General features: G+C 37.7%; 1 protein-coding gene, 1 long non-coding RNA gene and 2 pseudogenes across 5 annotated transcripts in view; 2 read left to right on the top strand and 2 right to left on the bottom strand.

Annotated features, from left to right (window-relative positions):
* Positions 1-212: 212 nt before the first annotated feature.
* Positions 213-26,949, bottom strand: part of LOC306641231 — a 37,808-nt gene continuing 11,071 nt past the window's right edge. The window contains exons 2-4 of one of the 2 annotated variants that reach the window (XR_013758078.1): positions 6,353-6,490; positions 3,425-3,601; positions 213-1,138 (exon numbers count right to left, since the gene is read on the bottom strand). This is a non-coding gene — a long non-coding RNA (uncharacterized lncRNA). The remainder of the gene's footprint in view (positions 1,139-3,424; positions 3,602-6,352; positions 6,491-26,949) is intronic. The other variant, XR_013758077.1, reaches the window with a different exon arrangement.
* Positions 2,119-3,314, top strand: LOC306641206 (programmed cell death protein 2-like; annotated as a pseudogene). The gene has a single exon. The product of its transcript is annotated as a programmed cell death protein 2-like (transcript).
* On the bottom strand, positions 18,734-19,371 carry LOC306642063 (iron-sulfur cluster assembly 1 homolog, mitochondrial). The gene has a single exon (XM_079107482.1). The coding sequence runs from the start codon at positions 19,267-19,269 to the stop codon at positions 18,880-18,882; it is 390 nt and encodes a 129-aa protein (XP_078963608.1). The 5' UTR covers positions 19,270-19,371; the 3' UTR covers positions 18,734-18,879.
* Positions 20,515-22,326, top strand: LOC306641385 (TLE family member 5-like; annotated as a pseudogene). Its single transcript has 2 exons — positions 20,515-20,530; positions 21,557-22,326. The product of its transcript is annotated as a TLE family member 5-like (transcript).

Consider the following 26,949-nt stretch of genomic DNA (forward strand, 5'->3'; position numbering starts at 1 on the left):
TAACTCATTTGTGAGAACATGGATTAGTTTTTTTCTCATTTTGTCTAATTGACTGTTAGTTTTATGTGCCTTGATTAATGAAAATTGGATATTTACTACTTAATAAATGAAGTTCCTTTGGCTAGGAACAGTTCTTTGATTAGATGGAGTTCACATAAGAAAAATAATTGAACTAAACTTTCAGATTCTTTATTCCCCACATCTCTGGCTATCTAAAAGAGAGGTTCCTCTGAACATCCCTGATCCCTTGTCCCATCTTTAGATCTTGTGGTTGACCAAAGCAGTAAGCTTTGGAGCAGAGACTGGATGTGCACAGTTTGATGTTTTCTGCTCCTGTCTTGACAAGTGAATACCCACAGTTGGCTGTGTACTCCTAGTGACCTGAGTGGTACAAGGAGAAGCTCTAGACACTTAGTGCTACCTGCTGTAGAAGGTGAACTCAGTCTGCATGTTCAGAGACTCGAGAAAGTCACTGTAGCATTACATCAAAGATTTTTCTTTTAATCTCAGCTTTTAACAGTCAAAACTTTAAGTTCTATCCACCAAAATTTGCAGTAGTCTCTCTCTCTCTCTCTCTCTCTCTCTCTCTCTCTCTCTCTCTCTCTCTCTCTCCCCCCTCTCTTTCTTTTTCCTCTTACTCATTCTATCACTGTCATTTTTAACTAAGGAGGAAAAAGGAGTTCTGATTTCTTAACCTTTCTAAAATGTGGAAATAATACTAGTTGGGAACAACTGTACCCAAGACAGACATCATTAAAGTAGCTCATTAAACAATTACACACCAATTAAAGGAGATAAACAGAAAAGTGCAGAACAGTGAAAATTTAAATTTAAATAAATCTCTGGCTAACCTGCAAGACAACACTTATATAATTAACACAATTCGGTATCTGTAATAAAATTCTATTGAGAGATAAACTGACATGTTTTGATTCTCTTGGCAACCTGTCCTAGTTTCCAAAAAGTGATGAAGTCAACAACAAGGTCCCAGATGTCCATTTTCACCTCCTTGCCCTGAATTGTGGAACTTCAGTACTTATGGGAATCAATCCATGTTTCTCATTATTATGTTTATGAATTTAATAACAGATATGGAGCTGCTGTTTTCTATGATTCTTGCAATGCCTTTCCATTTGACCTGTGGAATAAATATTTGGATGAAACAAACAAACAAAAAAGAATAAAAAATGTATGGTCAGGTTCAGTATATAATAACTTTGGAAGAGCAAAATACATACAAAATATAACATTAATGCTGACCTTAATACTAGACAAAAAGTAATTTTTCTTTTCATTAGTTATATGTTTATAAAATATAACATTGCCTAGATATTTTCTTGAAGTCTGCATTATTCTAACAGTTTCTAAGTTAAAAATGTTTTGATAAATTATTATAACAATAGAATTGCTCTGTTTAGAGTACTTCAAGTAGATTTTATTCTGTTAACAAAAACATTTTTTAAGTCTGAGAAATTAGCCAAAGTGGTACACAAATATTTTAAAGCTAGTTACAGATTAGTAGAGCTCAAAGAGGAAAGGGAGGGGAAGGAATAGAGGATGGAAGGAAGGAAGGAGAGAAGGAAGGAAGGAGAGAAGGGGAGGAAGGAAAGGACAGAGGAAGGAGAGAGATTTAAAGACCTTCTAGAGTTAGCTATAGGCTGTTATTCACATTCTCTACTGAAGGCCCCATCAATTTTAATTTTAATTTTAGATTTTTTAAAATTATAATATGTAGCTAGAATCTATGTATCCTAATTACTTTTTAATCTGAAAGAATTAATTCAACAACAAAAATGGTATGTCAGCAATGGTTTATTAGAGTGAACTTCATATAAGTCTTTTAGTCAAGTCATAAATAATTAAACAGTGAATTATGGGTGAGGGCCTACATAAAACTCAAAACTCAATTTTTCGTGATAGTTATAAAATTATTAAGAATTGGCTGTCATTTTGTTACTTAACCTGCAACTCAGATTAGAAGATTTTCTATTTTAAGGAAAAGTAAATTTTGGTTAACTGTTATATTTTATAGGAGGGAAATGTCAAAGAATTAAAGTTAGAAACATCCTAAATGACTTTATTATAATAAGATGATCTTGAGTGGCCGTGCACTCCCGGATGGCGGCAGCCCTGGCCAGACGGGTGGAGCTGGGCTTCACCAAGCCGGCACCAGCGTGGCAGCTGCACAGCTAGTAGTTACCCAGCAAGTTTTAGGGCTCAGCTTCCCAGGAAAAATGAGTTTTACTCCTATGACCCACCTTCTGAGAACCCTCCCCCAGAAACAGCAGATTCTGTGTGTCTCCAACTTAAGTCGTGCGCTCATCTCTGCAGGGTTTGTGGCTGTTTAGGCCCCAAAACATCCTCCAGATGACACCAGGCACATTTCTGCAGTGAGGAGCATCAGACGCTAGACTGGAGGTTGGGGCATAAGCAGACTTGTACCCAAGATCATTTGGACCATACAGTCCTAAACCACAACTTCCTCTTTCCAGCATTTGAAATTGTCATAGAAACAGAAGAGGAGATTTCTCCCGAAGTTGTGGAAAAGGAAGAAGACTTTGAGATTACAGGAAGCATGGATGAAGCTCTTGAGGAAGAACTGGATTCCATGGCAAAGCACGAATCCAGGAAAGATAACATTCTCCAGAAGTTCAAAGCTCAGGCAGCCCTTGAACCAGAGCAGATTCTCAGATATGGCAGGGGTACTGAGCCCATCTAAATTTCTGGTGAAAACATCCCTCAAGAGGAGGATATTCCCGACTGTCCCTGTGATGCCAAGAGAATATTTGAGTTCCAGGTCATGTCGCAGCTTCTGAACCACCTCAAGGTGGACAGACTGGGCACAGAGTGTTGACTGGAGCGTCCTGGCCCTCTTCACCTGTGCCAAGAGCTGTAGCCTGGGCACTGGCTACACAGAGGAATTTGTGTGGAAGCAGAATGTAACAGATACACCTTAAAGATATCTTCAAGCCCTAAGAAAGATTACTAACATCTACACGCTTGCAATTCCATCTCTATGACTTTATCCTGAGAAAGTAACTGTACCAGAGGTGGAGGAACAAAGATGTGGCTTGGGACCTTGTTTAATGTCTTAAGTACTACTAAAACAATATCCAATAATGGAATCACATGAATTTTGGTGCATCCAAATGAAAGGCACATTCTTAATGATACACACTTAACCTGGATACCAAATGAAAGGGAGATCTAAGTTAACACCAAGAGGCCATTATATTCATGGTATGTATTTTTGTAAAAATATTTACACATGTATATGTGCATAAATATAAATCTGAAAAGCTGCACACCAAGTACAAACTTGTCTGTCTACCTATGGATGGTGGATCTTTTTACTATGTACTAATTTTTTTTTGTAATAAAATGGGTTTAAGTAAAAAAAAATAATAAAAAAAGATAATCTTACTGATCTGATGACTTTGAGCTCCCATCCTCTTTAACCAATTGTACAGCTCATTGCAGACTAGCTACAGGAGTCAAACACATTCGCGTCTTCGTTTTGGTTCATTGTTCTAAGTTCTCAGGTTTGCAGCTTCTTGCCCTTTTGTGCTTGAGGTGGACAATGTGACTACTGGACAGCTCACTGTGAGTACAAGTCCTAGTTATGCCTGAGCTCTAGAAACTCAAAATTCAGAGTTAGGTCGCTCAAGCTTTCTTGGTTTATGTAAAATTCTACCCATAAAATCATTATTTTCCCTAGACTGTATTTTGGGTCTCAAAAATAATTTTTAAAAGTCATGTTGTGTTATTAACTCCATGTTACGTTAACAATCTAACTCAAATATATATTCTACTGCATTCATGTATAGATGTAGTAATTCTTCTAGGAAAGATTATGAAGTCACATCAAAACTGCCCCTGTAGAAGCCAACAATTATAGCAAGTTCTTTGGTCACATACAAATAAACTGTAGGTCTTATTTAAACTATACTTAGTCAAATTATTTTATATTAAAAAATAAGTACTTGCTAATATTTTAGAATGAAAATATTAAAATTTCTTTAGGATAATAATTCTAGTAAATTATTTTAAAATTTCTTCTTATTGAACTTCAGTACTAGGTGTAATTTAAGAGTATTCAAATGATAAAAACCAGATATGTGTACTTATTCATAAAGATTTGCAAATTTTCAAGTACTTTACATGTGTATATTACTTAAAATAGTATTAGAATGAAACAAAACAGTTAATTGGGATAGAAAATTCAATTTTGCCTATTTTTCTAAAGTTGTATCTATAAAAATATTTAACTATAAAGTAAAATTAGATTTTCTATTTTGAGGAAAAGTGAATTTGGGCTAAATATTACATGTAGCAAAGAATTAAAAAGAAAATCCTTTAATATAAAAACATTTAATTATAGATTTTAAACTTTATTTTTTGAAAGCAGCTTTTTCAATCTGTCTAGATTTATATTGTATCACCAGTATAGCCAAGCATTTATTAGTGAGCAAGTGTAAACTTTTCACCTCCCACCACCATGAAACAGTGCCCCACTCACAAACATAAGAGGCTTTATACAAATGTATTGTGACATAGTAATTTGATTGTACATCAGAAATCATCTGAAACTATTCAGATTTAAGGGAAGAAATTCTGTTGGTTTAGAATCCCAGAAAGAAAAATCAACTGATCCATTTTAAAATATTTATAACCTTAAAAATACAAAAGAAATAAAGTCAACCCAATTATTTACTGAAAGTGGAAAGTATGCTACCTGTGTTCTAGAAGAAAAAGTCCATTACAAAAAACAGAAACTGGGTGTTCACACATATGAATCTATTCCACTGAGTAAGGAAAAGTGTGAAAGAAAATTAAGATGAGACGGAAAAAATAAAATTCAATAAAACAACTTTTTTTTGTTTGTTTGTACATGGAGTAACAGCATACCATTTGCATATTCATATATTTACATAGAGTAATGATGTTTGATTCATTCTGTTATTTTTTTCTCACCCCCCACCCCTCCCACCTCTCTTTTTCCTCTATACAGTCCCTCCTTCCTCCATTCTTGTCCCCCTCCCACCCCCCATTAAGTGTCATCATCTACTTATCAGTGAGATCATTCCTCTTTTGGATTTTTGAGATTGGCTTATCTCACTTAGCATGACATTCTCCAATTTCATCCATTTGCCTGCAAATGCCATAATTTTATTATTCTTTATAGCTGAGTAATATTCCATTGTATATATATAGTATATATAAAGTAGGTCCACATCTTCACCTTGTTGGCTTAGGATCAGACTTCCTTAACAGGACTCCCATAGCAAAAGAAATAAAAGCAAGAATCAATAACTGGGATAGATTCAAACTAAATAGCTTTCTCTCAGCAAAGGAAACTATCAGTAATGTGAAGAGAGAGCCTATAGAGTGGGAGAATATCTTTGCCACTCATACTTCAGATAGAGCACTAATTTCCAGAATATATAAAGAACTCAAAAAACTCTACACCAAGAATACAAATAACCCAATCAACAAATGGGCTAAGGAAATGAACAGACACTTCACAGAAGAAGATGTATAAGCAATCAACAGATATATGAAAAAATGTTCACCATCTTTAGTAATAAGAGAAATGCAAATCAAAACTACACTAAGATTCCATCTCACCCCAATTAGGATGGCGATTATCAAGAATACAAGCAACAATAGGTGTTGGAGAGGATGTGGGGAAAAAGGTACACTCATACATTGCTGGTGGGACTGCAAACTAGTGCAGCCACTCTGGAAAGCAGTGTGGAGATTCCTTAGAAAACTTGGAATGGACCTACCATTTGACCCAGCTATCCCACTCCTTGGCCTATACCCAAAGGACTTAAAATCAGCACACTACAGAGATAGAGCCACACCAATGTTCATAGCAGCTCAATTCACAATAGCCAGACTATGGAACCAACCTAGATGCCCTTCAATTGATGAATGGATAAACTGTGGTAAAACAACTTTTAATCACTGGTTTTATACAGTTCTTCACAATGGTTGTATTGGTATTATGTGTACACAAGGTGTGTTTAACAGGTATACTTATTTAGGACTATGCACATTTGTTTAATGTAAAATAAAAACAATCATCTAGTTCCACAGTGTGCCAAGTCTCCTGAAAGGCAAACACACAATTAATTCCTAGTTTGTGCAAAACACTACACATGTGAACTGTTATGCATTTCACAGTGCTCCAACTTCTCATAGGAAGGAATGCAAATAGGCCTTAAAATATGAGAAATTTGTTTGAAAATAATACATTTGCAACATGAAATTCTGAAGTTTAATCATTTATGTAAAACAATTTGCAATTGCATCATATGTATGTAAGTATCTTATTAGAAGATCTTACCATGATTTTCTGATCCTCTTTCTGAAAGGAATACAAAATCATTGTCATGTCCTGTACTTCTTCCTCAAAACTTCATACATAGGCCTTGTCATATCATCATCATCTTGATCATCTCCTCAATGGGAAAGAGAGAAAAATCTGAAGAAATCCAGAAAGTAGATGGCACATTTCTTGTTGGCTATTATTATCCCTCCTTATTCCTCTGACCTATGACAGGCTTATACCTTTATAATTTTCCCCTCACCAACTTCCATATTTAATATTGTTCTACAATGCATGGCCAAATGAATTTACTAGAAGAAATTCACATATAAAGTTCATTTGTAAACACATTAATTAATAGTTGTTTGGATTATCAAAATCCATTACTTCTGTATGAAAAGTTTTCTGTTTCTCTACTTTTCATATTTTTATCATCATATTGTTTTTACTATTGGAGCAAAAGTATCAGACTAAAGTATTTTCAATTAATGAAAGAAAATTCAAAATATTCCAAGGAAATAAGAGAAAGTTGGATATTATTTATTATAGTCTGGATTAAATTCACTGACAAGATTATTTTCTCTTGCATTGTTTCAAGTTGTTTCCTACAAAGTTATTCTTTATTGTTTGCTATTATTTCCATATCACCTCGTTTTCTAAAAGGAATTGAGGCAACATACAAAGTTGTGTATTTGAAACAGATGAAAATAAAATAGGAAAGGAGGGAATAGAGCATGAAAATCAAGGGATTCCAACCATATAAGTGATATAAATATCTTATGTCTAATTACAAAATGAAGTCATTTGTGTCACACATATGAGCAAGATTTTAAAATTCATTTTGAGACAGAGCAATATCTTCCTGAAATTTACATATTCTGAGAGGAATACAAAATCATTGTCAGTGGCTCATGTCCTATAGTTCTTCCCTGAAGACATTCATATATCTGAAGAAAATGCACAAAGTCAAACCTTCTTTTTATCCTGAAGCCAAATCTAGTTTTTAGATTATGGTGGCTAGGAGATGGAGAGAAAGGAGGTTCTCATCCTTTTATACAAACTTGATTCCCCTAATAAGAGGGGTGTGGAGAGGTTGTAGCATGCTGGGTAGAGGGAGTGTGTGTGTGTGTGTGTGTGTGTGTGTGTGTTTCAGGGTCAATATTTCTCAGCTTTTTCTAGCAGTAGGAGAAAGACCTGAAGCCTACATTGCCCAAACCAGGTCCAGAGCCCTCCAAAAGCTTCCATACACACATTTCCTAAGCCCTCTTCTCCCTGCTTTCCCATTCCCCTTCCCTTTAAAATCCAAGTTCTAATGGAGTTGTCTCCTCTGACCCCATTTATCTTAAACTGAACTCAATCTCAACCCAATTTCTCCTACCCTACCTGAGTAATATCCCCTCTGATGTAAGCAGGATGAATGTCACTTTTTCCTGCTCCAGTCCCTCTGTCTGACCTCCAGGGCAGTGGTTCTCAAACTCATGAGGTCCTGTAGTTTCAGGATCTGTTAACAACCTTAAATATGACTGCAAGACTCTGAAAACTTTTTGTTAATGTGAATTACAACAGCCCCTATTTATCATGTTAGAAATTAATACTGAAAGTGTTTTAAACATATATTTATTTAGAAATAGCACTAATAAACCCTCAATAATAAATATGTTAATGTCACATTTTTTAATAACTACATTTTCTAAAACCAAAAGAAGTGAAAAATGGCACAGTTTTACATTTCTGCAAAAAAATTTTTTATTGTGAACAAATGGGATACATGTTGTTTCTGTTTGTACATGGAGTAAAGGCATACCATTTGTGTAATCATAAATTTACATAGGGTAATGATGTTCTATTCATTCTGTTATTTTTTTCCTCCCCCCACCCCTCCCACCCATCTTTTCCCTCTATACAGTCCCCACTTCCTCCATTCTTGTCCCCCTCCAACTCCTCATTATGTGTCATCATCCATTTATCAGCCAGATCATTCGTCCCTTGGTTTTTGGAGATTGGCTTATCTCACTTAGCATGATATTCTCCAATTTCATCCATTTGCCTGCAAATGCCATGATTTTATTATTCTTTATAGCTGAGTAATATTCCATTGTTTATATATACCACAGTTTCTTTATCCATTCATCAATTGAAGGACTTCTAGGTTGGTTCCACAATCTGGCTATTGTGAATTGAGCAGCTATGAACATTGGTGTGGCTGTATCTCTGTAGTATGCTGATTTTAAGTTCTTTGGGTTATAGGTCAAGGAGAGGGATAGCTGGGTGAAATGGTGGGTCCATTCCAAGTTTTCTAAGGAATCTCCACACTGCTTTCCAGAGTGGCTGTACTAATTTGCATCCTCACCAGCAATGTATGAGTGTACCTTTTCCCCCATATCCTCTCCAACACCTATTGTTGCTTCTATCCTTGATGGTCACCATTCTAATTGGGGTGAGATGGAATCTTAGGGTAGTTTTGATTTGCATTTCTCTTATTACTAAAGATGGTGAACATTTTTTCATATGTTTGTTGATTGCTTGTAGATCTTCTTCTTCTGTGAAGTGTCTGTTCATATCCTTAGCCCATTTGTTGATTGGGTTATTTGTGTTCTTGCTGTAGAGTTTTTTGAGGTCTTTAAATATTCTGGAAATTAGTGCTCTATCTGAAGTATGAGTGGCAAAGATATTCTCCCACTCTGTAGGCTCTCTCTTCGCATTGCTGATAGTTTCCTTTGCTGAGATAAAGCTGTTTAGTTTGAATCTGTCCCAGTTATTGAGTCTTGCTTTTATTTCTTGTGCTACGGGAGTGCTGTTAAAGAAGTCTGATCCTAAGCCAACAAGTTGAAGATTTGAACGTCCTTTTTCTTCTATAAGATGAAGGGTCTCTGGTCTGATTTGAAGGTCCTTGATCCATTGTGAGTTGATTTTTGTGCAGGGTGAGAGATAGAGGTTTAGTTTCATTCTGTTGCATATGGAATTCCAGTTTTCCCAGCACCATTTGTTGAAGAGGCTATCTTTTCTCCATTGCATATTTTTGGCACCTGTGTCTAGTATTAGAAAATTGTATTTATTTGGGTTTGTGTCCATGTCCTCTATTCTGTACCATTGATCTGCCTGTCTATTTTGGTGCCAATACAATGCATTTTTGTTACTATTGCTTTGAAGTATAGTTGAATCTCTGGTATTGTGATACCGTTTCATTCTTCCTGCTAAGGATTGTTTTAGCTATTCTGGGTTTCTTATTCTTCCAGATGAATTTCATGATTGCTTGCTCTATTTCTGTAAGGTACTTCATTGGGATTTTAATTGGAAAATGCATTGAATCTGTATAGCACTTTTGGTAGTATGGCCATTTTGACAATATTAATTCTGCCTATCCAAGAACATGGGAGATCTTTCCATCTTCTAAGGTCTTCCTCATTTTCTTTCTTCAATGTTTTGTAGTTTTCATTGTAGAGATCTTTTACCTCTTTGGTTAGATTGATGACCAAGTATTTTTTTTTTTGAGGCTATTGCAAATGGAGTTGTTTTCCTCATTTCCCTTTCAGCTGTTTTGTTGCTTGCATATAAAAATGCTTTAGATTTATGCGTGTTGATTTTATAGCCTGCTATTTTGCTGAATTCATTGATGAGTTCTAGAAGTTTTCTGGAGGATTGTTTTGGATCCTCTAAATAAAGAATCATGTCATCAGCAAATAGTGGCAGCTTAAGTTCCTCTTTTCCTATTCGTATCCCTTTAATTTCTTTAGTCTGCCTAATTGCTCTGGCAGGAGTTTCGAGGACAATGTTGAATAGAAGTGGTGAAAGAGGACAAACCTGTCTTGTTCCCGTTTTTAAAGGGAATTTAAAGGGTTTCAGTTTTTCTCCATTAAGAATGATGTTGGCCTTGGACTTAGCATAAATAGCCTTTACAATGTTCAGGTATGTTCCTACTATCCCTATTTTTTCTAGTGTTTTGAGCATGAAGGGTGTTGTATTTTGTTGAATGCTTTTTCTGCATCAATGGAAATAACCATATGATCCTTATCCTTAAGTCTATTGACATGATGGATTACATTTATTGATTTGCGGATGTTAAACCATCCTTGCATTCCAGGAATGAACCCCACTTGATCGTGGTGCACAATTTTCTTAATATGTTTTTGGATACAGTTTGCCAATATTTTGTGAAGGATCTTTGCATCTATATTCATCAAGGATATTGGTCTAAAATTTTCTTTCCTTGATGTGTCTTTAGCTGGTTTGAATATGAGGGTGATATTAGCTTCATCGAATGAGTTTGGTAGGGTACCCTCCTTTTCTATTTCCTGGAATACTTTGAGAAGTATTGGAATGAATTCTTCTTTGAAGGTCTTATAGAACTCGACTGAGAATCCATCTGGTCCTGGGCTTTTCTTGGATGGTAGATTTTTAATGTCTTCTTCTATTTCATTGCTTGATATTGATCTGTTTAAATTGTGTATGTCCTCCTGGTTCAGTTTGGGAGGAGCATATGTCTCTAGAAATTTGCCAATGTCTTCGGTAGTTTCTATTTTGTTGGAATACAGATTTTCAAAGTAGCTTCTCATTATGTTATGTATCTCAGTGGTGTCTGTCATGATGTTTCCTTTTTCATCATGAATTTTAGTAATTTGAGTTTCCTCTCTCCTTCTCTTTGTTACTGTGGCTAAGGGTTTGTCTATATTGTTTACTTTTTCAAAGAACCAACTTTTTGTTTTGTCAATCTTTTGAATTGATTCTTTTGTTTCAATTTCATTATTTCAGCTCTGATTTTAATTATTTCCTGTCTTCTAGTACTTTTGCTCTTATTCTGTTCTTCTTTTTCTAGGGCTTTGAGCTGTAATGTTAAGTCATTTAGTTGTTGACTCTTCATTCTTTTCTGGAATGCGCTCCATGTAATGAATTTTCCTCTTAGTACTGCTTTCATAGTGTCCCAGAGATTTTGATATGTTGTATCATAATTCTCATTGACCTCTAAGAGTTTTATATCTCCTCCCTGATGTTTCCTGTTATCCATGTTTCATTCAATAGCATATTATTTAGTCTCCAGGTGTTGGAGTAATTTCTCTTTTTTATTTTGTCATTGATTTCTACTCTCAGTTCATTATGATCTGATAGAACACAAGGGAGTATCTCCATTTTATTGCATTTCCTAAGGGCTGCTTTGTGGCATAACATATGGTCTATTTTTTAGAAGGTTCCATGTGCTGCTGAGAAGACAGTGAATCTGCTCATTGATGGATGGAATATTCTATATATGTCTATTAAGTCTAGGTTATTGATTGTGTTATTGAGTTCTATGGTTTCTGTGGTTGGTTTTTGTTTGGAAGATCTATCTAGTGGTGACGGTGGTGTGTTAAAGTCACCCAGAATTATTGTGTTGTGGTCTATTTGATTCCTGAAATTGAGAAGGATTTGTTTGCTGTACAGGGATATACCATTGTTTGGGGTATAAACATTTACTATCATTATGTCTTCCTGATTTAAGTTTCCCTTAAGCAGTATGAAGTGTCCTTCTTTATCCCTTCTGACTAACTTTGGCTTGAAGTCAACTTTATCTGATGACATAAGGATGGAAACCCTGCTTTTTTACTGAGTCCATGTGTGTGGTAGGTTTTTTCCTATCCTTTCACCTTTAGTCTGTGGATGTCTTTTTCTATGAGATGAGTCTCTTGCAGGCAGCATATTGTTGGGTCTTTCTTTTTAATCCATTCTGCAAGTCTATGTCTTTTGATTAATGAGTTCAGGCCCTTAACGTTCAGGGTTATTATTGAGATATGATTTATATTCCCAGTCATTTGGGCTTCTTTTTGGTTTTTAAGTTGGCTTGGTTTCTCCTTTGAGTGGTTTTTCTCTAAGGTAGTTCCTCTCTTTGCTGACCTACATTGTTGTTTTTCATTTCCTCCTCATGGAATATTTTGTTGAGAACATTCTGTAGCACAGGCTTTCTATTTGTAAATTCTTTTAACTTTTGTTCATCATGGAAGGATTTTATTTCATCTTCAAATCTGAAGGTTAGTTTTGCTTGGTATAGCATTCTTGGATGGCAACCATGTTCTTTCAGAGCTTGAAATACGTTGTTCCAGGCCCTTCTAGCTTTTAGAGTCTGGGTTGAGAAGTTGGCTGCTATCTGTATTGGTTTCCCCTATATGTAATCTGATGTTTTTCTCTCACAGCCTTCAAAATCCTGTCTTTATTTTGAATGTTAGGCATTTTCATTATAATGTGCCTTGGTGTCGATCTGTTGTGATTTTGTGCATTTGGTGTTCTGTAAGCCTCTTGTTTTTGATTTTCCATTTCGTTCTTCAGGTTTGGGAAATTTTCTGATATTTCATTGAATAGGTTGTTCATTCCTTTGGTTTGTATTTCTAAGCCTTCCTCAATCCCAACAATTCTTAAATTTGTTCTTTAACAAATGTCCCATAGTTCTTGGAGATTCTGTTCATGATTTCTTACCATCTTCTCTGTTTGGGCAACTTCATTTTCAAGATTAAATATTTTGTCTTCATTGTCTGAGGTTCTGTCTTCCATGTGGTCTAGTCTTTTGGTGATGCTTTCCATTGAGTTTTTTATTTGGTTTTTTGTTTCCTTCATTTCAAGGATTTCCTTTTGGGTTGTTTTTTTTTTTTTTTTTTTTTTTGAGAATTTCTATCTCTTTGTTGAAATGATCTTTTGCTTCCTGCACTTGTTCTTTCAACTGCTTTTGGTATTATCATTCATTGCCTGCATTTGCTCTCTTATCTCATCCTTTGCTTTGTGAATCATCTTAATCATGTATAATCTGAAGTCCTTTTCTGACATTTCTTCTAACATACTGTCACTGGATTCTATTAATATAGAATCTAGATTTGTTTGGATCATTTTCTTCCCTTGTTTTTTTGTGTTGTTCATGTATCTTCCCCTCTAGCAGTGCAGATTTGGGGTATTGCAGATTCCCCCCTATAGCTTATAGTGGCCCTATAGGTTTCCAAAACTTTTTCTTTAAGGGGAGATCAATATTAGCAGTGCCCAATTCAGACACTATGCAACCCTAGACCAAATAGCTCCTATGAGGACAATAACAGTATTGTCATAATGAACAGAATGAGTTCAACTATTATCTTCAGTAAAACAAACAGATTTCAATAAGGTCTGAAGTTTCTAATGGAGGACAAAGAGGATGCAGAGGGATGTAGGATGTAGCTGTTATTGGGTTAAGAAAAGAATATACAGAATTTTAGATAATAGAAAGGGTCAGAGAGTGTAATCAAAAGAAATTGGATGTTAGCATGCAAAAAGGGAGAAAGAGACTCTGAGGGAACACGTAAACAAAAGGAAAAGAAAGCCAAAAAAAGTTAAGAAATAAAAACTTAAAATTGTTCAAGAAGCAGAAGAAAGAAAATCTACACTATAACAGTCATATAGTATTTAAACTTCCCAGTCTTCAGTAACCTGATGCATGAAAGGTACCTGACAATGAGCTTCAAGTCTCCAGCAGGCATCTCAGGATGGGATTTGCCCCACCTAAAGATCGGACCTCCGGCTTCCAGGATTATCCCAGATGGCCACTCTGGCTTCCAAATGTGTTGGCAAATGGGGAGCTGCAGCTAAGGGTGTGGACATGGTTGGCTGGAGATCCTGGAGGCAGGGTGCAGTTGGTCAGGCAGGGGTCCTGGAGGTCTGGTGTGTTTGGTCTGGTTGTGGGATCCTGGAGGCCAAGTGTAATCAGTGGGTCTGGGGTACTGGTGATAGATGCAGTCAGTTGGTCTGGGGGTCCTGGCAGCAGGGAGCTGTGAGTCAATGTGAACACCCTGGAGGCAGCCAGTGACTGGTCAGGCTGAGGGGTCCTGGAGATGGGGCTCAGTCAGTCCAGCCTGGGGTCCTATGGGGCCTGGCTGTTGTCTCAAAATGGCGGCAGCCACCTGTAAACAAACCTGCAGGTACTTTCACAGTGAACTTCCAGGCACTGGCAGGCAGCTGGCGCTCCACTGGTGGTCTACGGTCATTCTCAAACTCCTTGAATTCTACTTATGCAAAAAGTTCATAGGCTGCAGATTAAGGACCAAGGGCAGCAGATGACTCTACAGCTCCCTTCAACCTCAAGTTCTGGAGGCTGCGAAGTTCAAGTCCAAGGCTCTAGCAGATTCAGTCATCTGATGAGGGCTGCTCTGTACTCCTAAGATGGCACCGTGATCCTGCATCCTCCAGGGGGAAGGCACAGTCTGTCGACACTTTGGTTCTTCATTCAAGTAGATGTATTTTTTGCCCACATCTACTCTATATCATCAGTGCTTCAACCTCAAGTTCTGGAGGCTGCGAAGTTCAAGCCCAAGGCTCTAGCAGATTCAGTCATCTGATGAGGGCTGCTCTGTACTCCTAAGATGGCACCGTGATCCTGCATCCTCCAGGGGGAAGGCACAGTCTGTCGACACTTTGGTTCTTCATTCAAGTAGATGTATTTTTTGCCCACATCTACTCTATATCATCAGTGCTTCAACCTCAAGTTCTGGAGGCTGCGAAGTTCAAGCCCAAGGCTCTAGCAGATTCAGTCATCTGATGAGGGCTGCTCTGTACTCCTAAGATGGCACCGTGATCCTTCATCCTCCAGGGGGAAGGCACACTCTGTCGACACTTTGGTTCTTCATTCAAGCAGATGTATTTTTTTGCCCACGTCTACTCTATATCATCAGTGCAAACAAGCACATGGAAAAAAAAGCAAGTAGCATCTTAGTATTACTATCCAAATAGTTTGATGTACTGGATCCCTTGAAAGGATCTCAGAGATTCCAGAGGTCCACAGACCAGGATTTGGGAATCATTGGTCAAGGGTTATGCCTCAACTTTTCTTTGGATGAAGAAATAGAAAAGAGGGACTTTTTTGGGAAAGCAAAACAGGTAAAGAAGGTCCCAGAAGAAATCTGGGAAGTTGAAAATCTTTAATCAAATGACTCCTGGGATCCCAGTCCTGAGGCAGGAGAGATGAGAAAGTTTTAGCCATGCTATGGTTTGGGTAAGTCTCCTCAATGGGCTCGTTTTATTGTGTGTGTGCTGGGAATTGGACCCAGGGCCTTCATACATGTGAGGCAAGCACTCTACCAACTGAGCTACATCCTGGCCCAAAAGGCCCTGTTTTAAATGTGTGGTTGTCAGCCCATGGTACTATTGGCAGACTGTAATGCAGGCAGTCAGGTTCTTTGTCTTACAAATTCAAGGAATGAAATCCACAGGCACAGGAGTGAGAGCAAAGTAACAGGATTTACTAGAAAAGCAAAAGAAAGCAGAGTTCCCAAAGGGGAGGGGCTCCAAGAAAGGAATGCCAAAGGGTGTCTGTTGTCTAGGGATTTTTAAAGGCATAGCTAATGGCGCAGCATAGTTGGTTGGTGGTGTGAGGGATGCCATCAAGGACCAACTGAGTTCTTCAAGCTCTGAGTTTAATAAACCAATCAGAAGTACATAATTTCAATCCCTTATTTACATAATTAAGCGGACAGGTCCAACTGTGTGGTCTGACTCCTCTGTTGGGGAGAGGAGGCACTTCAGGTAAGGGTCTACTCTGTGGTTGGCTGTTGCTAGGGTAGGGGCAAGGGTAACTAAGGAAGGGTGGCTATGTCTGAAGCTGTGAGGAACAGAAATAGGTGTTCTAAATAAGGTGGAGTCACTGTGGTTTCATCTGTCAGTGAGTAGAAAGCCACCGGATGTTCTCCCAGGATGATGCCTCCTTTCAGGTTGTTTTGATGTCCCCCTCCCTTCCTTTCCTTCTCCAGGGCCCTTACCCTGGCTGCCTGTGGGAGACCTATCTTCCTGCCTCAGTCAAACCCTTAATAGCATGTAGTGGGAGAAAGTGAGGTCACTGGGGACATGCCCTCCAAGGGACTGTAGAAGTCTTCCTCTTCCTTTATTCTTTGCATCACAGCCGCCATAAGGGAAGTAGCCCATTCCACCCAACACTCCCACCATGAAGTACTACCCACCAAGGTCCAAAAGTAATGGAGCCTATCAAACATGAACGGAAACATCCAAATTGTGAGCCAAAATATACCTTTCCTCTTTTTAATTTGATTGTCTCATTTTTTATAGTAATAGAACATTGCCTAACACAACTGTATTACAAATTGATTCTAATATCCTTAACTTTCCCACATTTACACTATTGTGAAGATACTAAGACTGAGGGAAAAGCTATGGAGCCTATCAGAGTCATCTTCTTTCTTATAAAAATTCAGGAATATCTTAGTGTGGGTGTTAATATGTTAATAATTTCCTTATCTTGGCCACACATTAAAATATGACCCTTCAAAAAAATCCTCTTACCTGGAGGTTGACAAAATTTTCTGTAAAATAGAAATACAATAGTCAATATTTTATATTTTGTGGATGTTACAGTTTCTTTTGCACCTACTCAAGTCTATCATTGTGACACCCAAGTTCCCCCTGCCCGGTGATATATGGGTCATGATATTTGAATGTGATAAAATGTTCATTTGTCACAAAAATAGTCTTCTATTTTAATCAGACATTTAAAAAAAACTTAAAGTACTCTTGAATTTACACGCTATACAAAAGTAGAATGGGTTGGATTTGTACCATGGGTAATAACTAGCAGACCTCTGCTCTAACTCAGAGGAGAGAATCTCATGGCAAAATTTGAGGGCACCATGACTGGTAAGTTGGATGAATAAGATCTTTTAAGACTCTTCCATTTATACCATTATTTCAGGTCGCCTTCATGCTGATTCAGGCAGCCCTGAAATGTGATTCTGTATCACATTTTATAACACTGTTAATAAAGGTCAAAGGTCTTGTGACAAAAGAAAGGTCATGAAACAACGTATGCAACACACCTAGCACATACCACATAATATAGTATGATAACAAGACAGGTGAAAGTGTTTTAAATTCTGTCAGTTCTCATCTATAGTTTTTCCACAAAATGGTATTTGTACCAAAATGAAAAACAACAAAACAAATGCCCCTCTGCATTTGAACCTAGGAAAAATTTTTAAAGGAGAAAGAAAAAGAGAAATTTGAGTTTCTCTAAACAACTCATTTCTGAAGGACCTAACCTATAAAACAATGCTGTTATTAAACCTCATATTAATTAATAGGGTTTGCTTTACCACAGGAATTTCCTTCCATTACCTCTTCAGAGTTTAGCTCCATTTTAAATTTTATATTCTTTATAAACCCTTCCTTGTCTAAATCTTCTCTCATATTTTGATCCTGGGCATTCACTTATTGTAATTTTTATTTGACAATTATAGGCTAATTTATAGGGTTTTCTGGTGTTTTCTGAGATTGTTTTTTCCTCTTGAATATATAACTGTGAATTCCTTGAGAACCACAATCCTCTTCTAGTTTCTTGTGCTTTCTAGGTCCCTTATCATAATGTCTCATTCCCAGTAAGATGACTCAATAAGTACCTGGTTAAAAGCAAATGCAAGTAAAAGAATACATTTTTTGACCTATTATTCTTCATGACTTCTCTATTCAATTTCTCTTCTCTCTTAGAAGGAAAATTTCACCATCAGCATTCATCTTGATTTAGATTTTTAAAATACACTTAAGAATTTTTTTTCTGACTTGGAATTTAAGAACTAGTTAACTTTTCTACATAGCGATTGGTATAACCCTTGATCAAAAGTATGGACTCTCCAGCATTCTGCTGAAATTAACTTAGGATTTAAGAATCAAATCTTGCATAATTGAGATCTTATGCCTAATGATCAGCATGTCCTCATCTCCTCCTGGCCCAAGTCACCAGCAAGTACCACTCCACTTTCTGATTCTATGTGTTTGACTACATCAGATTCCTCAGGTAAATGGACTCATGTAATCTTGGTCCTGGACTGGGTAATTTCACTTGTACTCAATTTTCATACACATCATGGCATATTTTAGTATTCCTTCCTTTTCTAAGGTTAATATTTTGCAGCATTTATACAGCATATTTTCTTAATTTATTCAATTTACAATGGACATTAGATGTTTTCCAGGTCTTGGCTATTGTGAATAGTGCTGCAGCAAACCCTGGAATACTAATATCACTTGAGATTCTTCTGATTTCATTCCTTTGTATTTATACACTAAAGTGGGAATTCTGAATCATATGGTAGCTCTATTTTTAATGTTTCGAAGAATCTCCATACTGCTTTCCACAGTGACTACTACACCATTTATCATTCCCACTTACAATGTACAATAGGTTTCAATTTTTCTAGATCCTTATCAACATTTAGTCTTTTGTTTCTTGATCATGGTCATTCTAACAGTGTGAAATAATTTCTCATTTTGCCATTAATTTGCATTTTCCTGGTTATTACTGTTTTTCATCATCTTTTCTAGACCTATTATCCATGTGTATGTCTTCTTTGGAGAAATATCTATTCAGGTTCCTAACCCATTTTTTTTTTTTTTTTTTTTTTTTTTTTTTTTTTCATTTTCAAAATGCATCACTTTATTTTCCCCACAAGGTGGTCACACATTATAAACCTTAGGCATGTGACAGTCACATGATTTCTTCAGCAAGCTCCAAGGTTTCAGCAAGCCTTCCTGGAGTTTACAGCCAGAGGAATCCTGAGGTTTCAAATATTAAAGCTTTCTCCACAGCCACAAGTTCCTTTGATGTTTGGGTTATTGAAGACAAACTCACTGGATAATTTGTCTTCAACATAGTCCATTTCTGTTCCTAAAAGTGTCAGCTGTGCTTTCTTTTCGATGAACACTCTGACTCCATCTTGAACAACTTCTTCATCAGAATCTCCTTTTGTCTTTGTATATTCCAGCGTGTAAGAGAGGCCATTACAGCCCCTAGTACGGACACCGACTTTCACACCTACATGTTCAGGCTTATCTTTAAGAAGTTGTTTTATCTTGTTTACTGCTGAAGGTGTCAGGGTGAGGGCCGCTCGGGTGGGCTGCAGCTTCCTCTTGCTCACAGCCCGGACAGTGGCCCGGACTAAAGAGGCCGACATCTTCACCGTCCCGGCGCCCGGGTGCCTCGGGCCGGAGCTCGGCCACCTCAACCTCTCTCCATGGACACCACCGGCGCATTGACGCCACAAGCTTCGGCGCACGGCCCCTAACCCATTTTTTAAGAATCAATTTTTGTTTAATTTGTTTTATTTTCACACCAGTGAATGTGAGAATTCCTTATATATTTTGGAAATTAACTCCTTACTTGATAAGTGGATTGCAAATATTTTCTTCCAAAACATCTGTTGCTTTTCTACTTTGTGTATTATTTCCTGTGTTGTGAGAAAGAGTTTTCATTTAATGTAGTCCCATTTACCTATTTTGCTTTTGTTATCTGTATTTCTGGGGTCACATCTATGAAATTATTGTGAGATTAATATCACAAAGCTCTTTCACGTGCTTTCTTCTGGATGTTTGAGATTTCTGGTCTGCCTTTTAGGTCTTCAATTGATTTTGAATACGGCACAAGACAGTAATACACTTTCATCCTTTTGTACATAGTTATCCAGTTTTCCCAGTATCATTTGTTGAAGACACTATTCTTTATCCATTGAATATTTTTTGAACCCTTACCAAAAATAAGTTGAGTATAAAGATGGGGATTGATTTCTGGGCTTTCTATTCTAGACCATTGGTTGATATGTCTATTTTAATGCCACTACCATGCTATTTTATTATTATATCCTTGTATGCTGAAGTTAGGAAAAATTCTTTGTTCTTCTTGTTTGAGACTATTTTATCCTTTTAGGGTCCTTAGAGGATCTACAGAAATTTTAGTGCTGTTTTACTATTTTTGTAAAATACATCATAGGGATAGCAATAAATCTATAGATCACTTTGGTTAGTGTGAGCACTTTAACAGTATTGTCTTCCAATTCATGAATAAAGGATGCCTTTCCTTTTGTTTGATTTTTCTTTAATTTCTTTCATCAATGTTTTTATACTTTTTAGTGTAAAATTCTTTCATCTCTTTATTACTAAGTATTTTATTGTTTTTGGTGCTATTGTAAATGTGATTGTTTTTCTGATTTTCTATTTGTTATCAGTATATACAAACACAATGAATTTTGCATCCTACAACTTTACTGAATTCATCTATTAATTCAATCATTTTTTGATGGCACCTTAGAGTTTTCTATATATAAGATTATGTCATTTGCATGCAATGATAATTTTGCTTCTCCCTATTTGACTTGGATATCTTTTACAAGTGCCTAATTGCACTCAATAGAAATTTGATTACTATGTTGAATAGAAGAGGTAAATGCAGACATACATTGCTATAGATCTTAGAAAAAAGCCTTTTAGTTTTTCATCATTGTGTATGATATTACCCATGGGCTTTTAAAATTTAACCTTTATAATTTTGAGGCAATTTCTCTATTCCTAGGTTGTTTAGAGTTTTGCTCATGAAAGTTTGTCAAATTTTGTCAAATGCTTTTTCCATATCTGTTGAGATAATCATATGATTTTTATCCTTTATTTTGTTCAAGGAGTGTATCATATTAATTGATGATATATTTAACCTTCCTTGTATCTTAGAAATAAATCTCACTTGGCCATGTGTATGATCCTTAAATATGCTATTAAATTTCATTTATTAAGGCTTCTTGAAAATTTTTAAATATATGTTCATCAGGATTATTGGCCTGTAGTTCTCCTTTCCTTTGTGGTGTCTTTGACTTTGGTATTAGGATAATTCTGGCCACATCAGATCACTTTGGAAGTGTTTCCTCCTCTTCTATTTCTTGGAAAAGTTTGAGCAGGATTAGATTTAATTCTTTTTAAAATATTTGGTAGAGTTTTTCAGTGAAGCTACCTGGTCCTGAACTTTTCTTCATTGAAATATTTTTGATGATTGGTTCAACCTCATTACTGACAGACATGTTCAGGTTTTCTATTTCTTCATAATTCAGTCTTGGTAGGCTGGGTTTCTAGTAAAGTATCCATTTGTTCTAGATTATCCAACTCTTTGGTGTATAGTCGTCCATAATATTCTCATTATCCTTTTCATTGCAGCAGCATCAGTTAAATGATCTCCTCTGCCATTCTGATTTTATTTGAGACTTTTCTCTCTTCTGCTTTGCTCCTTAGCCTAGATAAAGATCTGTTAATTTTGCTTATTTTTTTCAAAAACCAATTCTTGAGGAAGCGGGCGCCACCTGGCGCTGAGGCTGCGGCCCCGGAGCTGCGGATGGCCGCCTGGCGCCTGGAGCAGCCCGAGCCTGAAGCACAGCCAGGGCGCAGCGTGCCCCCCGCCGTGCCCGACATGATATTTCCACAAAGCCGGCTCCTCGCACCTACCCCAGCCAGCTCAAGTTCACCACCTCGGACTCCTGCGACCCCATAAAAGACGAGTTCCAGCTCCTGCAGGCCCAGTACCACAGCCTGAAGCTGGAGTGTGACAAGCTGGCCAGTGAGAAGTCTGAGTGCAGCGTCATTATGTGATGTACTGCGAGATGTCCTCGGGCCTGAACATCGAGATGCACAAGCAGGCTGAAATCGTCAAGAGACCCAAAGGGCATCTGTGCCCAGGTCCTGCCCTACCTGTCCCAGGAGCACCAGCAGCAGGTCTTGGGAGCTATCGAGAGGGCCAAGCAGGTCATTGCGCCTGAGGTCAACTCCATCATCCGACAGCAGCTCCAGGCGCACCGGCTGTCCAGCTCCAGGCCCTGGCGCTGCCCCTGACGCCCCTGCCGGTAGGGCTGCAGCCCGGGTCGCTGCCGGCCCTGAGCGCGGGCACCCGCCTGCTGTCACTGTCGGCGCCGGGCTCGCAGGCGCACCTCTCTAAGGACAAGAACGGCCACGACGGGGACGCCCACCAGGAGGACGACTGGGAGCAGTCGGATTTGCTGCGGCTGGCCGGCCGGGAAGGGTGGAAGGGGACACAGGGGGACAGGCCGGGACTCGCACAGTGCAGCCGTGTGGCCGGCGTAGCTCGGGTCGGCCAGGCTCCGCGGTATTTATGGTCGCGCCGGCTGGGGCCGGGGCCCTGCGACACAGCCCCCTGGCGTGGCTCCCGCCCAGCCCGACCTCTTTCCTCCCCCGCAGCCTGAACAGGTGACACCTGCCCAGGTGGGCCATGCGGAGGAATGGAGGACAACCCGGGGACCAAGTCCGCGGGAGCAGAACCTCAAGAAACCCCAGACTCCCAGCACTCCCCTCCCGCACACGCCGCCGCCGCCCACCCTGGCACTGCATGCGACCCCTCGCGCCGGGCGCCCGAGTGGCCCAGCACCTACCTGCTCCCCCTCCGCCTCCGCCTCCCCGGTCAGTTGCAGACGCCCCCAGCCACCTGGTCCCCTCCCTTGGACCATGACGGGGCGAAGCGCAGAGAGCTTAGCTGGACACGCAGGGTGTCGGGGCGACCCACGAGTTCCCTTCTCCCCTTCCCAAATAAAGATGAGGCTACAAACAAACGAACAAAAAAACCCCAATTCTTAAGTTTCATTGATTCTTTCTGTTTTTTTCCCCCCTATTCTCTACTTTGTTTATTTCTGGGCTAATCTTTATTCTTTCTTTCTTTCTGCAACTGTAACCTTAGTTTCTTCTTCTCTGTTTCCTTATAGTGTGAGGTGAGATAATTTAGATATTTTTTCTCTTTTAAATAGCAATTTTCACTATAATAATTCCTCCATACTGTGCTTGCTACATTAGTTGTAGTATGCTATGTTTTTGTTTTTGTTAGTCTCAAATATTTTTAATTTTCCTTTTGATATCATTTTTGATCCTTTGTTCAAACGTGTCAATTTCCACACATTTTTAAAGTTTCCAGTTTTCATTCAACTATTGATATCTACTTTCATTACATTATGTTCAGAAGGGGTACCTGTTGTGACTTCAGTCTTCTCAAATTAGTTGACTTGTTTTTTGATCTAATACATGATCTATTCTTCAGAATGTTCCTTGTGTATTCTTTAGAAGGATGTGTATTCTACTGCTCTTGAGTGGAATGTGAGATCCATTTGTCCTACAGTGCTGTTCAACTCTGCTTTGCTGTTACCATTTTTGCTGATTATTATTTCAATATAGTTGTTCTATCTATTATTGAAAATGGGACTTTTAAAGTCTCATAATATTATTGTATTGCTAGCTACTCCTACTAGTTCTGATAATATTTGTTTCAAAAGATTAAGTGCTCTGATATTGGGTACATACAGTATTTGTAATTTGTATATCTTCCTGGTAAATCAACACCTTTTTCATTGCATAAAGTACTTTGTATATTTTAAGAGTTGTGATTTGAGCCTATTTTATTGGATGTAACTATAACCCACTCACCTCTCTCTTTTAGTTGCCATTTGTGTGTAATATCTTTTTCCATCTCTTCACTATCAGTCTATGCATGTTATTATATCTAAGTGAGTTTCTTATGAATAGCATACAGTTTTATCTTGTTTTAATTTCATCCATTCAATTACTCTTTTATGATTGGGGAGTTTAATCCACTTACTTTGAAGGATTATTTCCATTTTATTAATGGTTTTTCATTTATCTTATAGTTCTTTTGTCCCTCTTTATTTCTCTGCTGTCCTTTATGTTTTATTGATGTTCTATATTGATGTGCTTTGATTTCTTTGTGTGTGTACGTGTGTGTGTAAATTCTATAGGTATTTCCTTTGTTGCTACCATAAGGCTTGTGTAAAAGATCTTGTTATAACACTGCACTTTAAGATTGATATTAGCTTTCATCATACATGAAAATTCTACATTTTTATAACTGCCACCCCACTAACATGTTGGTTATAGTTGTTTTTATTTCTTGTATCTTTTGAATTTATATAATACAATAATGCAGTCTTCTGTGTTTGTCTATATATTTACCTTTACCAATGAGTTTTATACTTTCTTATGCTATCTTGTCTTTGTTTTTAGGATTTCTTGTAATGCAGGTCTAGTGATGATTAAATACTTCAGTTTTTATTTGTCTGACAATGTCTTTATCTCTTCTTCATTTTTTGAAGGAGAGTTTTATCAGTAATAGTATTCTTAATTAGAAGATTATTTTTTCCCTTTCAGAATTTGAGATATCTTTCCACTCTCTGATGTCCATAGAAAAATCTGCTATGTTCATGTAAGTTTCCATTTACAAAACAAGTTGCTTTTCTTTCTGCTTTCAAAATTCTCTTTTGTCTTTAATTTTGAAAATTTTAGTATAATGTGTCTCAGTGTTGATTTATTTGTACACGTTTTAATTGAATTTACTAATGGAATGGGATGCCCCTTTTGTTCCACAGATTTAGGAAATTTTCAGTGTGCACTTTCTGGTCCTTTCCCTTCTTCTGACCCTTTCACAATGTATATGAAATTGATGGTATCTAATAAATCCCTGTAGCTTTCTTCGTTCTTTTTTGTTGTTGTTGTTATTTTTTAAATTACTCTTCACTCCTCTGACTGAATAATTTCTGATGACCAGTCCTGAAGTTCATTGAACCTTTATTTTGCTTAACTTAGTCTGCTAATGAAGACCTCTAGTAATTTTTTTTTAGCCCAGTTACTATATTCTTAAGTTCAAGAATCTTGGCACTTTTAAATATTTTCTTTATCTTTGTTGAGATTCTCATTTTTCTCATGAATTTTTCTGCTTACTTTTATGTGCATATTTTTGACAGTTATTTTGAATTCTCTGTCAAGCAAATCCTACTTCTTTTGGGTCAGTCTCTAGAAATTTACTTTTTCCCTTTGGGGGAACATATTCCTTATTTCTTCATTTTCCTTGATTCCTTAACAATACCTTACACATTAGGCAAAACAGTCATCTCTATCAGTCTTCACGGACTAGCCTCATATAGGAGAGGACCCTCATCAAATCAGTTTGGTCAGAGATTCTAGGTGCCTACCCAAACTTTCTGCAGTCCAGTCCACTTTTTTTTTCTTTGTAGTCCCAAGATATTTAGGGTATACTGGATCCTATTTAGAGTTACTGGTTTCTTTAGTATCAAATGATGCCAAAGCCCAGTGTTTTCTCAGGAAGCCCTCAGAAAACTTGGATCATTGGACATTCTGTCCAACTCTTTCTTTCCCCAGAGAGAAGTTGAGATCTGGGAGTTTTGTTTGTTTGGTTGTTTTGCTTTCTGCCTCTTCACTCTTGCTGAGTCAGGGGAGAGGGTCATGGACACTAGATGCACGTTAATTCAAATAACCATCTTTCTTCTCAGTGACCTCCAGCTGGTGGTCCTGTCAGTGCTAGAAGCGGATTGAACAGGACGCAGTCCTCTTGCTAATCCCAGGAAAAGTTGGATCATTGGACATGAGTTGTAACTCTTCCCTACCTCCCAGAAGAAACTTGTAAATTGAACATTCACCAACTCTGTGTTGATCTGGGGGAGAGGATGTGAGGCTATTGCACCTACTAACTTATACTATTATCTCTGGCCCCAGACAACTAGATTTTGCCAGGTTACATAAACACTCTGAAATGGCTGAAAAACAAGCCAGTCTTTGTGGTAGCTCTCAGAAAGTCTGAGGCCTTAGACACATAGTCTATGGCTTTCCCTCTCTAAATAGAAGCTGGGGCTAATGTTTACCTGACAATTATATGGAACAATACTGGAGGTGGGTGGGGATTATGCAAGAAAGTGTTTGAAATTTCCTCACCAGCTTGGATGTATATAGTTTCATACACACCCAGAGTGCAGGAATAATCTTTCAACTACTTTTTGGATTTCTTGTGAAAGAATTTTTCTATTACTATTGACTGGTGTGCTCAAGGGGGAAGGAAGGTCCAAGGTTTCTTATTCTGCCATCTTCCTGATATCCCATTATAATTTTAAATGCAGACATATTTTGATTTATCAGTTGCACTTTTATTATTTGTTTCTATGTACACACTTGTTATGGTTTGGATGTGAGGTGTCCCCCAAAAGCTCATGTGTGAGACAATGCAAGAAGGTTCGGAGAAGAAATGATTGGGTTACAAGGACCTTAACCCAATCAGTGGATTAGTCACCTGATGGGATTAATTGGGTGGTTAAACTGAAGGAAGGTTGGGTGTGGTGGAGGAGGTAGGGCATTGGGGGTGTGGCTTTGGGGTATATATTTGTGTCTGGTGAGTGAAGTCTCTCTGCTTCCTGATCACCATGTGAGCTGCTTCCCTCTGCCATACTCTTCCCCAATGATGTTCAGCCTCACCTTGAGTCCTGAGGAATGGACCTGGCTGTCTATGGATTGAGACCTCTGAAACCATGAGCCTCCAGATAAACTTTCCTGCCTCTAAGATTTTGCTGGTCGGTCTTTTTGTCACAATGGTGAAAAAACTGACTAAAACAACACTAATCAAAATACTTAAGATACCTGAAGAGTAACGTACATTACCATATAATTTACAGTAGGAAAAAGATGGAACAATGAATATGTGCATTAGTAGAAAAATTGTTAAACTAAATATATTGTTTTCAAAAAGAACTATGTTGTGATGAGATAGGATTATATAGGCTGATACCAAAATTTTTCTGATTTATTAATTAATAGTCCAAAATCCATGTGCAGATTGGTATAAATAGTTCGATTGCATTTAGGAATATAAAAGGATATTGCACATACAGATTTATACAAACATATTATTTTCATTTTGCCTAAGGATGCATATAAAATCATTACCTATGGTAATGTTGTTTGAAAATGCTTGTGAGATGAGATTACTTCATCTTTTCATTTACTGCTTCTATCATAGTATGTGC

Source organism: Sciurus vulgaris, assembly GCF_902686455.1.
Source record: "Sciurus vulgaris genome assembly, chromosome: 12".
Classification (NCBI taxonomy): Eukaryota; Metazoa; Chordata; class Mammalia; order Rodentia; family Sciuridae; genus Sciurus; species Sciurus vulgaris.

Coding starts and splice junctions, on each gene's coding strand:
- LOC306642063 (XM_079107482.1), bottom strand. CDS start 19,269: ATGTCGGCCTCTTTAGTCCGGGCCACTGTCCGGGCTGTGAGCAAGAGG.